The sequence below is a fragment of the Argopecten irradians genome, chromosome 7, assembly GCF_041381155.1.
Source record: "Argopecten irradians isolate NY chromosome 7, Ai_NY, whole genome shotgun sequence".
NCBI lineage: Eukaryota > Metazoa > Mollusca > Bivalvia > Pectinida > Pectinidae > Argopecten > Argopecten irradians.
Window position 1 is genome coordinate 34,319,332 of NC_091140.1, and position 11,836 is coordinate 34,331,167.

Here is an 11,836-nt window from a genome sequence, read left to right on the forward strand (position 1 = left end):
GATAATACGACAGCGACAGTAATCCCTGAATTATCGAGGATCGCTTCATCCCTGTCGCCAATAATATGTTACCTGTGAGGTAGTGGGTGTACTAGTCGTTACTTGTGAAGGTTGTGTTATATTGAGGAAGTCTATCTTGTTGGTGGTAACAGATCGGATGGGGTGGTACCCTGGATTACCTGTGAAAAGGAAGCATTTTACATTCAAAACTATTATATTATAGGTAATAAAAAATGAAAGGGAAACAGCAGGAAACAAAACTTTAAAAGCAGCTCTGTCATTTAAATTTCAATATTAACAATTGCTACTTCCAAATGGATTATAAACATCGTTTCACATCAATTCTACAATAAAAAAGCAGATAAATTATTATAACTTGGTAATCCAGCTAAAAAACACAAATTAAAATCACTTATAACGCACCATCAGAGATTGGACCATGTGCATGCATGAGATGCAGAGGCTGGTCAAGGTCAAATATCTCAGCCTCGTTCTGGGTAGCTTTTTTTTTATCGGTCGAAGGTGCAGACAACCTGATTTCCATTGCGACTCACAATCATGTTTCTGTATGCCATAGTTATTCTGCCGAAAGAATAGTAAAGACCTAGCACATCATTGAATTGGAAAATTGTGGCATCACACGATAGTATAGATAAAGGAGAACAGTCACATTTGGAGTATTTAAATTGAATTGCTTTTGTTAAAAGTTCACGTCCCCAGGAAATATTATATGCATCATAAGGAATCAGGGTGATTAGAAATATCTTCCTTTTAAAAATTCATTGCAAATTTTAAACTTTAGCATTTAGGATTTAAATATTAAAATTTCTGCATACTAATGTAAAGTTTAATGAATTGCGTATTATAAGTAGAAACATTAAGTGATTCAGCCGTACCGATGCAGTTGAGTATCCGTAATCGACCAAAAATGTGTGTCCCATCTCTATCGACGAGACGCCACCTTCAATTCTACACATCACAACACTGGCATCCGTCTGAAAAAATAACCACAAAAATGTGACAAGCGACTCTGTTTGATTGGCAATTATACATTGATGAACACATGTAAAACAATCGTAATTCAATATGTAGTTAGCTTTTTGAAAAAGAAATTTATTTTAGAATAGCAAGGCAAAGTATACCGAATACATGCAACCTATTGTAAGCATACTTATTTGAACATAAATTTTAGCACAAATGCGTCAAATTTTAAAGTATTTTAGTGACCCCTTTTACCATGTACTCGTCCTTTGAGAAAGCCAAGGCTGCCCATTGGTTGTCACCAGCAGATATCACTGACGTCATTTCAAACCGGAGGTAGTCTCCAGCGTCCTCCCAAGTAACGAAGAAATCGGAACATCCGGTGACCGGACAGGACTCCGGGTAACACCCCTTTGTGGTTCCGCAGTCAGGGTCCGACAGAATAATTCCATCAGTTGCCTGTTAGGAAATTAACAATGAATTATGAATAATGTCGTTCACAGATATCTAACTGGTTACGCATGTAGTAAAAGTCGTCTTTTTTATACCCGACGGAAAATACAGAAGAAAAAAATGTATTTTATTGGAAATGTGTCACAGCAATCCATTTGATATCATACGAAACATAAAGCAAAGATTTTGTTTCGCTGAATGTACTAATTAGACGAATTTCTCACTTAGTATCCACAACGTTAAAGTGAATACCTAACATCGGTATAAGGACGATAATCCATTTTATTTTGTGTAACAATTCATTCACAATCACATATTAGTTTTATATTTTGTTAAACATATATACATAATGTTCAGGAATCGCAATTTGAACTAAAACTTACAGACCTTAAAATTAAATAGGCAAATACTTTTGAACATTACAATTATCAAATTTATAAATTGACAAAGGGGATGCTAAATACCAACGTTTTGGTGCTAACATTAGCACAACGGTTGCCTTTATTTGCACATCAAATTATAAAGTTTCCCTAATTATACGTGCATTGGTTATCATCTGCCAAATAACATCCTCGATACTCCAGTGCTGCTAACACTGTCGTCTTATCCATCCCTTGATTATGTAATAGCAAAGCTATGGTAACATGTAAAACAGGACGTCTAGTCATTTGATGTCAATGAAAATAACAAATAATTATACGTTGTTAGGTTTACCGTCGCTCTCTGCAATCTGCAAGTCTATGAAAAGCAGGTGTATGTCTATGTTTCGTATAATATAAAAGCATGCCAGTATTCTTATGACATACTCTATGGGCGGATAATACGACAGCGACAGTAATCCCTGAATTATCGAGGATCGCTTCATCCCTGTCGCCAATAATATGTTACCTGTGAGGTAGTGGGTGTACTAGTCGTTTACTTGTGAAGGTTGTGTTATATTGAGGAAGTCTATCTTGTTGGTGGTAACAGATCGGATGGGGTGGTACCCTGGATTACCTGTGAAAAGGAAGCATTTTACATTCAAAACTATTATGTTATATGTAATAAAAATGAAAGGAAACAGCAGGAAACAAAACTTTAAAAGCAGCTCTGTCATTTAAATTTCAATATTAACAATTGCTACTTCCAAATGGATTATAAACATCGTTTCACATCAATTCTACAATATAAAAGCAGATAAATTATTATAACTTGGTAATCCAGCTAAAAAACACAAATTAAAATCACTTATAACGCACCATCAGAGATTGGACCATGTGCATGCATGAGATGCAGAGGCTGGTCAAGGGCAAATATCTCAGCCTCGTTCTGGGTAGCTTTTTTTATCCGGTCGAAGGTGCAGACAACCTGATTTCCATTGCTACTCACAATCATGTTCTGTATGCCATAGTTATTCTGCCGAAAGAATAGTAAAGACCTAGCACATCATTGAATTGGAAAATTGTGGCATCACACGATAGTATAGATAAAGGAGAACAGTCACATTTGGAGTATTTAAATTGAATTGCTTTTGTTAAAAGTTCACGTCCCCAGGAAATATTATATGCATCATAAGGAATCAGGGTGATTAGAAATATCTTCCTTTTAAAAATCCATTGCAAATTTTAAACTTTAGCATTTAGGATTTAAATAATTAAAATTTCTGCATACTAATGTAAAGTTTAATGAATTGCGTATTATAAGTAGAAACATTAAGTGATTCAGCCGTACCGATGCAGTTGAGTATCCGTAATCGACCAAAAAATGTGTGTCCCATCTCTATCGACGAGACGCCACCTTCAATTCTACACATCACAACACTGGCATCCGTCTGAAAAAATAACCACAAAAATGTGACAAGCGACTCTGTTTGATTGGCAATTATACATTGATGAACACATGTAAAACAATCGTAATTCAATATGTAGTTAGCTTTTTGAAAAAGAAATTTATTTTAGATTAGCAAGGCAAAGTATACCGAATACATGCAACCTATTGTAAGCATACTTATTTGAACATAAATTTTAGCACAAATGCGTCAAATTTTAAAGTATTTTAGTGACCCCTTTTACCATGTACTCGTTCTTTGAGAAAGCCAAGGCTGCCCATTGGTTGTCACCAGCAGATATCACTGACGTCATTTCAAACCGGAGGTAGTCTCCAGCGTCCTCCCAAGTAACGAAGAAATCGGAACATCCGGTGACCGGACAGGACTCCGGGTAACACCCCTTTGTGGTTCCGCAGTCAGGGTCCGACAGAATAATTCCATCAGTTGCCTGTTAGGAAATTAACAATGAATTATGAATAATGTCGTTCACAGATATCTAACTGGTTACGCATGTTGTAAAAGTCGTCTTTTTTATACCCGACGGAAAATACAGAAGAAAAAAATGTATTTTTATTGGAAATGTGTCACAGCAATCCATTTGATATCATACGAAACATAAAGCAAATATTTTGTTTCGCTGAATGTACTAATTAGACGAATTTCTCACTTAGTATCCACAACGTTAAAGTGAATACCTAACATCGGTATAAAGACGATAATCCATTTTATTTTGTGTAACAATTCATTCACAATCACATATTAGTTTTATATTTTGTTAAACATATATACATAATGTTCAGGAATCGCAATTTGAACGAAAACTTACAGACCTTAAAATTAATACTGATTACCGACGTGTACGGTAATCAAAGTTATTGAAGCCATTATGGAAGTTTAGTATGTGTCATACGTAAGGTCACAGGAGTTACCCCCCTTTGACAGTAGTTAATAATTTAGAGTTATCTCGCTTTGCATAGGAAAGCATTGTATAGAACGTTATCCCAGCATGCTAAGTTAACATCCGGTCATCGACAGATTAGCAAATAAGAGGCACATGCTTGCAGAGAATTTTAATTTGTACTGATCGGATTTCTTAAGTATGCCAAGAGGTCTTGGAATTAGGAAGCGGCGAGGTCCCGGGGTGGCTTTGTCTCCGCCCCCAGAGAAAAGAAAAGGGGGAAGGCGAGCAGTTCCCCTCCCAAAAAGACGGAGACCGCCGCTGGCGAGACCCGGAGGGAGACTCCACGTGGTCAGCTGCCAGAGGTACCAGTAGTAGAGCTAGAGGAGGTGCAAGTGGAGGATGGGATCACAGGTATGGGCATAGAGCCCGAACCGCAGATGTTATTAAATGTACATGATAATGGTTACAATAATAGCACTACCCCCGAGATCGAAATTATCCCCCTGGAGTCCGACTCCATCGGTGACCATGTGCCCCGGGCTATAAAACAAAAAATCTGGGGTCACGAGTATATAAATTTGGCCCTTCTTTTAAAGGGCTACTCAGAATTGAATGACTTTTGCACTAGTGCGCCGATGGTTGTCGGATCCAGTGGGATGATAGAGACCCGCCCCCCTACTTGTAAAGAAAAAATACCAAATGTGGAGAAATGGACAGATGCTTTCCACATTTATATGTCCATTTATTTGGAAAGATTCCCCGCTAAGGTACAGGAACTTTTGCAGTATGTAAAAACAATACGTGGGGCAGCTTGTCAGGGTGTGCCGGGGGGTTGGCGAGTGTATGATGAGCAATTTAGGGCTCGTCTTAGTCAATCTCCTGGTTTAGCATGGAACCAAATTAATTCAAACCTTTGGCTCCGGGTAATGACCCCTCAAGCCGGTGGAATGGGGAAGAACAATGTGGTCAAGGGAGGTAACAAGGAGTGGGGTGGGAAACATTCCAAGCCATCACCTTGCTTTGGCTTCAATAGGGGTAAATGTACGTATAGTAACTGCAGGTACACTCATGTTTGCAGTATTTGTGCTGCTGACCATAGTGCATTGCAGTGCACTAAGTCTTTTCGGCCCTCAGCTGCAAGTTCCAGTCAGGGAAAAAAAACCCATGGCAGTGTCCAGTCTGGGAAAAACCCCAATAAATAGTAAAAAATTAAAACAGGAATTGCTTGATTACCCAAACCATCAAATCACACAGGAGCTTGTTGATGGTTTTTCAGAGGGATTTCCTTTGCATTATCAGGGTATTAGGGAGGATACTGATTGTTTAAATTTAGGTTCAGTCAGACAGAATGTCAATATGGCCCTTAAAAAAGTTCAAAAAGAGGTGGATCTTGGAAGGGTTGCCGGTCCATTTAAGGAAAGACCTTTACCAAATTTGAGACCTTTGGGTCTGATTCCAAAGAGTACACCGGGGGAGTTTCGTTTAATCCACCACTTGTCACATCCTAAAGATAATTCAGTTAATTCTGGTATCGATTCGGATTTGTGTTCTGTTCAGTATACCAAATTTGATGCGGCGATTGAATTGGTCCAAAATTTAGGTCAAGGGGCTTTATTAGCAAAATCCGATATCAAATCAGCTTTTAGGTTACTGCCAATATCTCCACAAGACTTTGATTTATTGGGATTTAAGCTTCAGGGTTATTATTATTTTGATAAATGCTTACCGATGGGATGTTCATTATCATGCAGCTTATTTGAGAAATTTTCAAGTGCTTTAGAATGGATAGTTCAAAATAAATCAGGAAAACGATCTGTATTACATTATCTTGATGATTTCCTTTTTGGAGGTAAAGCTGGTTCCACCCAATGTAAGGATTTATTGGAATGTTTCTTAGCTTCTTGTGAAAACCTGGGAGTCCCTATTGCTGAGGAAAAGACGTTTGGCCCTTGCACTGTGTTATGTTTCCTAGGTTTAGAAATTGATACTGTAAATCTTACAATTAAAATTCCTGCAGCTAAAGTAGTTGAGATTTGTGAGAAGCTAGAAAATGTGTTCTCAAAAGCAGAAAGTAACTTTAAGGGAAATGCAGTCGTTGATTGGGGCATTACATTTTGCTTGTAGGGCTGTAAGACCTGGGCGGACTTTTTGTCGACGTCTAATTAATTCAATTAAGGGTTTAACTCAGCCCCATCATCGCATTCGGGTTACTGGGGAAGTCAAGCAAGATATTGAGGCATGGTTATATTTCTTTAAGGGTTTTAATGGAGTTTCAGTGTTTCTAAACAAGGAATGGGAGAGTTCTCAGGATTTGTGTTTGTACACTGACAGCGCCGGGGGCCCAGGAATGGGGTTTGGGGCCTTTTTTAATGGTAAGTGGTGTTTTGGAGTATGGCCAGTCAAATGGCATGATCAGGGCTTAACCAGAAGTATTACACTGCTTGAATTTTTCCCAATTTTAGTGGCCATAGTTGTTTGGGGGGAATTACTAACTAATAAAAAGATATTGTTTAGGTCAGACAATACAGGAGTTGTAAGCATCATTAATTCTCTAACATCTAAGTCAGATCTGGTTATGAAACTAGTCCGGTCATTTGTTTTGAGATGTTTAAAATTTAACATATTGTGTAAATGTTCACATATCCCTGGTGCTGATAACACTGTTGCTGATTCAATTTCACGTTTGCAGTGGGGACAGATTCTTCCAGTTAGCTACAGGCGCAGAACGGGAGCCACATGTGGTGCCAAACCATCTATGGGAAATCTTCAATTAGTGATTGAGACTTTAATTCAGGGTAGTTTGTCCAATAATACTAAGCAGGCATACAGTACAGGCCTGTCATCTTTTAAAAAAATTCCGAGAGTTATACAGGCTATCTGAGATGTGGCCTGTGCCTATCAATCATTTGCTACAATATGTGGCTTATTTATCTATCAGTGGAGCATCCCCTACAAACTTACTTGTCAGGTATAAGTTACCACCACAAAATTAAGGGGTGGGGGGATCCTGCAAAACAATTTTTAGTACAGAAAGTTATGGAAGGTTATAGGCGTACAAAGGCATCTCCCGATGTGCGAGCTCCAATTACCTTAGATATCTTAAGGAAGATTGTAGGTGCATTACCGTTTGTTTGCACTTCAACATATGAAACAAGTTTATTTCGTGTGGCCTTCCTGTTAGCCTTTTATGGTTTTATGAGGGTTGGTGAACTTACTAGTACTGCTAATTCAGATCATGCAGTGGGACTATCAGATGTGTCTTTAAATGATCAGGAGGTGACATTAAAACTAACCCACTCAAAAACAGATCAGACAGGTAAGGGTCATATTTTGGTTATCAGTGCTTGTCCAGATTTATCATTGTGCCCGGTTAAGGCAACATCAGCATTCCTTAGGATACGTCCTAAATCTCTAACTCGTGAATTTCTTTGCCATGCTAGTGGAAGGTCATTGTCGCGTTACCAATTTTCAGCAGTTTTGAAGAAAACATTGCAGTTCGCTAATGTCCCAGCTGCCAATTTTAAAACTCACAGTTTTCGCATAGGGGCGGCGTCTGCGGCTTCGTTGCAGGGAACTTCGGATGAACAGATAAAAGTGCTGGGCCGCTGGAAGTCGGCATGTTTTCAGAGATACATACGTATTAGTGCTCCAACATTGTTATGCCGTTAGCTGTTTATTACTGCTTGTTTAAGGACATACTTTAATTTACCAGTAGCGTTGTTCGTTTTTGTGTATATGCTGTAATTAATTAGAGTAGGACAGATGCTAATATTGTAAGTTCATTACAGATGTGTGGGATCATTGGGTCTTCATTAGTTTATTGGGCAGAGAAGAGGGCAATACAGAGACTGAACAACAACCTTCGTCTTGAGAATATTAAAGTAGACATTACATGGACAGGTATTCGGGGTATGCATTGGCGGGATTTAATCCCTAAGGTCCGTCAGATGTTGTCAGTGAGTCAGGCAGGTCCCCCTTCTATGATGATATTACATTTGGGCTCCAATGATTTAGTTGACCGCCCATGTGCCGAGTTACAAGAGGCAATTGCAAATGATATCCAATTGCTCCACCAGCTATGCCCGAAGACTGTCCTGGTCTGGTCAGATGTTTTGTGTAGGTTGTTTTGGTTTGGGGCTGGGAATTTGAGAGCAGTTGAGAGAAAGCGGGCACGGATAAATAGGAAAGGTAGAAAAGTAGTGAGAGCCTTTGGGGGAAAAATCATACACCATACAGAAATATCTTTTGATTGTCCAGGCCTGTTTCGTAAGGATGGTACTCATTTGTCTGATATTGGTAATGATATATTTATAACTGATTTTCAATCAGCACTTGAGACATTCGTGAAAACAAATGCTATAGCTTTTTAGCTGCTAAAATTAAAGGGCGTAGGGCATTGGTTGTTGCCAGATTGGGGCAGTAAGCTTTGCTTTCTGTTTGGCGGAATTCTGGCAAGTTGGCGGCAGCATGTGTCAATAAGCAAATTCCCCTTTCATTTTTAAGTGGTACGGGTATCCAGGGTAGGTCTGCTTGGTTTCCCAAGGGACATAACTCAGGAGGAAAAGTGATAAGGGGAGGTAACTCTGCAAGAGATGGATGATAGATCCAAGTTTGGGTGTTGGCTATGGGAGCCATCACAGTGTTTCATAGGCAACTGCTTGGAGCACACCAGCATGGTGTGCTTACACAAGAGTTGTGTTCGCCTGGTTTCCCAGGGAACAGCCCTATAGTGTTGCTGTTTGTTGCTCATTATGCTGGTGGGCATTCAGCTTGGTGCTGTTTGTCGGGTAACCATGCAGGTGAGCATTCAGCAGTTTGCTGTTTGCTGGACACTATGCTAGTGGGCATTCGGCTGGAGATATCAGTCTCTTGTAGAGTTTCAGGTATATATAAATATATATGCTTGTTGGCACATGCTGCTGCTGTCTGGTTCAAAAAATCTGTGGCCGTATCCCAGCAATGAGTTTGTGTTGTTTGTATGGAATAAGGGTCTTGAAATAATACTGATTACCGACGTGTACGGTAATCAAAGTTATTGAAGCCATTATGGAAGTTTAGTATGTGTCATACGTAAGGTCACAGGAGTTACCCCCCTTTGACAGTAGTTAATAATTTAGAGTTATCTCGCTTTGCATAGGAAAGCATTGTATAGAACGTTATCCCAGCATGCTAAGTTAACATCCGGTCATCGACAGATTAGCAAATAAGAGGCACATGCTTGCAGAGAATTTTAATTCCCACCCTCCCAACCCCTATTTCTAGTTGACATTCATTGTTTTATTACAGTATTGGTAAAATAACTTGTATGCTGTGCTTAAGCAATATTCTGCTGTTAGTTCTTTTTGTTTCAGTTTTCTCCAAGACATTATCTGGATATTTGGAAACATATACCTGACAAGGACGTTGTACAGTGTGATTCATAGCGTGCCTTATTTCAGAAATCATTCTGGAGTTGTGTTCGGTTTTGTTGGCTAGTGGACTGTAAGTATTATTGTCTCGTATTAATGGACGATTCATGTGTGAGCTTTTCCTGGTGAGGACATGTTATGCCAGTGTGCTCAACAACAAAAAATTGGTGAAGAGTTAAAATTAAACTGCGCTTACTTTAAAGATTAAAAAGTGTGCAATTCATCAATTAACAACATTGATAGCAAAGTTCATTTGGATTAACAGGACTTTAACAGAAGTGAGTGATACTACATCATCTACATGGGAAAGAATATCAAGTGACTATGATAATTCCATGTTTTGTTTGTTTTCTTTGTCACAGGTTTGCTGTTTTGAATAAATTAGCGGAATTCTGGCAAGTTGGCGGCAGCATGTGTCAATAAGCAAATTCCCCTTTCATTTTTAAGTGGTACGGGTATCCAGGGTAGGTCTGCTTGGTTTCCCAAGGGACATAACTCAGGAGGAAAAGTGATAAGGGGAGGTAACTCTGCAAGAGATGGATGATAGATCCAAGTTTGGGTGTTGGCTATGGGAGCCATCACAGTGTTTCATAGGCAACTGCTTGGAGCACACCAGCATGGTGTGCTTACACAAGAGTTGTGTTCGCCTGGTTTCCCAGGGAACAGCCCTATAGTGTTGCTGTTTGTTGCTCATTATGCTGGTGGGCATTCAGCTTGGTGCTGTTTGTCGGGTAACCATGCAGGTGAGCATTCAGCAGTTTGCTGTTTGCTGGACACTATGCTAGTGGGCATTCGGCTGGAGATATCAGTCTCTTGTAGAGTTTCAGGTATATATAAATATATATGCTTGTTGGCACATGCTGCTGCTGTCTGGTTCAAAAAAATCTGTGGCCGTATCCCAGCAATGAGTTTGTGTTGTTTGTATGGAATAAGGGTCTTAAAATTAAATAGGCAAATACTTTTGAACATTACAATTATCAAATTTATAAATTGACAAAGGGGATGCTAAATACCAACGTTTGGTGCTAACATTAGCACAACGGTTGCCTTTATTTGCACATCAAATTATAAAGTTTCCCTAATTATACGTGCATTGGTTATCAACTGCCAAATAACATCCTCGATACTCCAGTGCTGCTAACACTGTCGTCTTATCCATCCCTTGATTATGTAATAGCAAAGCTATGGTAACATGTAAAACAGGACGTCTAGTCATTTGATGTCCATGAAAATAACAAATAATTATACGTTGTTAGGTTTATCGTTCGTCGCTCTCTGCAATCTGCAAGTCTATGAAAAGCAGGTGTAAGTCTATGTTTCGTATAATATAAAAGCATGCCAGTATTCTTATGACATACTCTATGGGCGGATAATACGACAGCGACAGTAATCCCTGAATTATCGAGGATCGCTTCATCCCTGTCGCCAATAATATGTTACCTGTGAGGTAGTGGGTGTACTAGTCGTTACTTGTGAAGATTGTGTTATATTGAGGAAGTCTATCTTGTTGGTGGTAACAGATCGGATGGGGTGGTACCCTGGATTACCTGTGAAAAGGAAGCATTTTACATTCAAAACTATTATATCATAGGTAATAAAAATGAAAGGAAACAGCAGGAAACAAAACTTTAAAAGCAGCTCTGTCATTTAAATTTCAATATTAACAATTGCTACTTCCAAATGGATTATAAACATCGTTTCACATCAATTCTACATTAAAATAGCAGATAAATTATTATAACTTGGTAATCCAGCTAAAAAACACAAATTAAAATCACTTATAACGCACCATCAGAGATTGGACCATGTGCATGCATGAGATGCAGAGGCTGGTCAAGGTCAAATATCTCAGCCTCGTTCTGGGTAGCTTTTTTTATCCGGTCGAAGGTGCAGACAACCTGATTTCCATTGCGACTCACAATCATGTTCTGTATGCCATAGTTATTCTGCCGAAAGAATAGTAAAGACCTAGCACATCATTGAATTGGAAAATTGTGGCATCACACGATAGTATAGATAAAGGAGAACAGTCACATTTGGAGTATTTAAATTGAATTGCTTTTGTTAAAAGTGATTGGAAATATTCACGTCCCCAGGAAATATTATATGCATCATAAGGAATCAGGGTGATTAGAAATATCTTCCTTTTAAAAATTCATTGCAAATTTTAAACTTTAGCATTTAGGATTTAAATAATTAAAATTTCTGCATACTAATGTAAAGTTTAATGAATTGCGTATTATAAGTAGAAACATTAAGTGATTCAGCCGTACCGATGCAGTTGAG

At 38.8% G+C, this 11,836-nt stretch overlaps 1 protein-coding gene across 1 annotated transcript; it reads left to right on the forward strand.

The window, feature by feature from the left end:
* Window positions 1-4,085: 4,085 nt before the first annotated feature.
* LOC138328242 (uncharacterized) lies at window positions 4,086-9,395 on the forward strand. Its single transcript, XM_069274956.1, is given in 2 exon segments — window positions 4,086-4,514; window positions 4,517-9,395. Coding segments are annotated over 2 exon segments (1,002 nt in total). The 5' UTR covers window positions 4,086-4,340; the 3' UTR covers window positions 5,345-9,395.
* The last annotated feature ends 2,441 nt before the right edge of the window (window positions 9,396-11,836 follow it).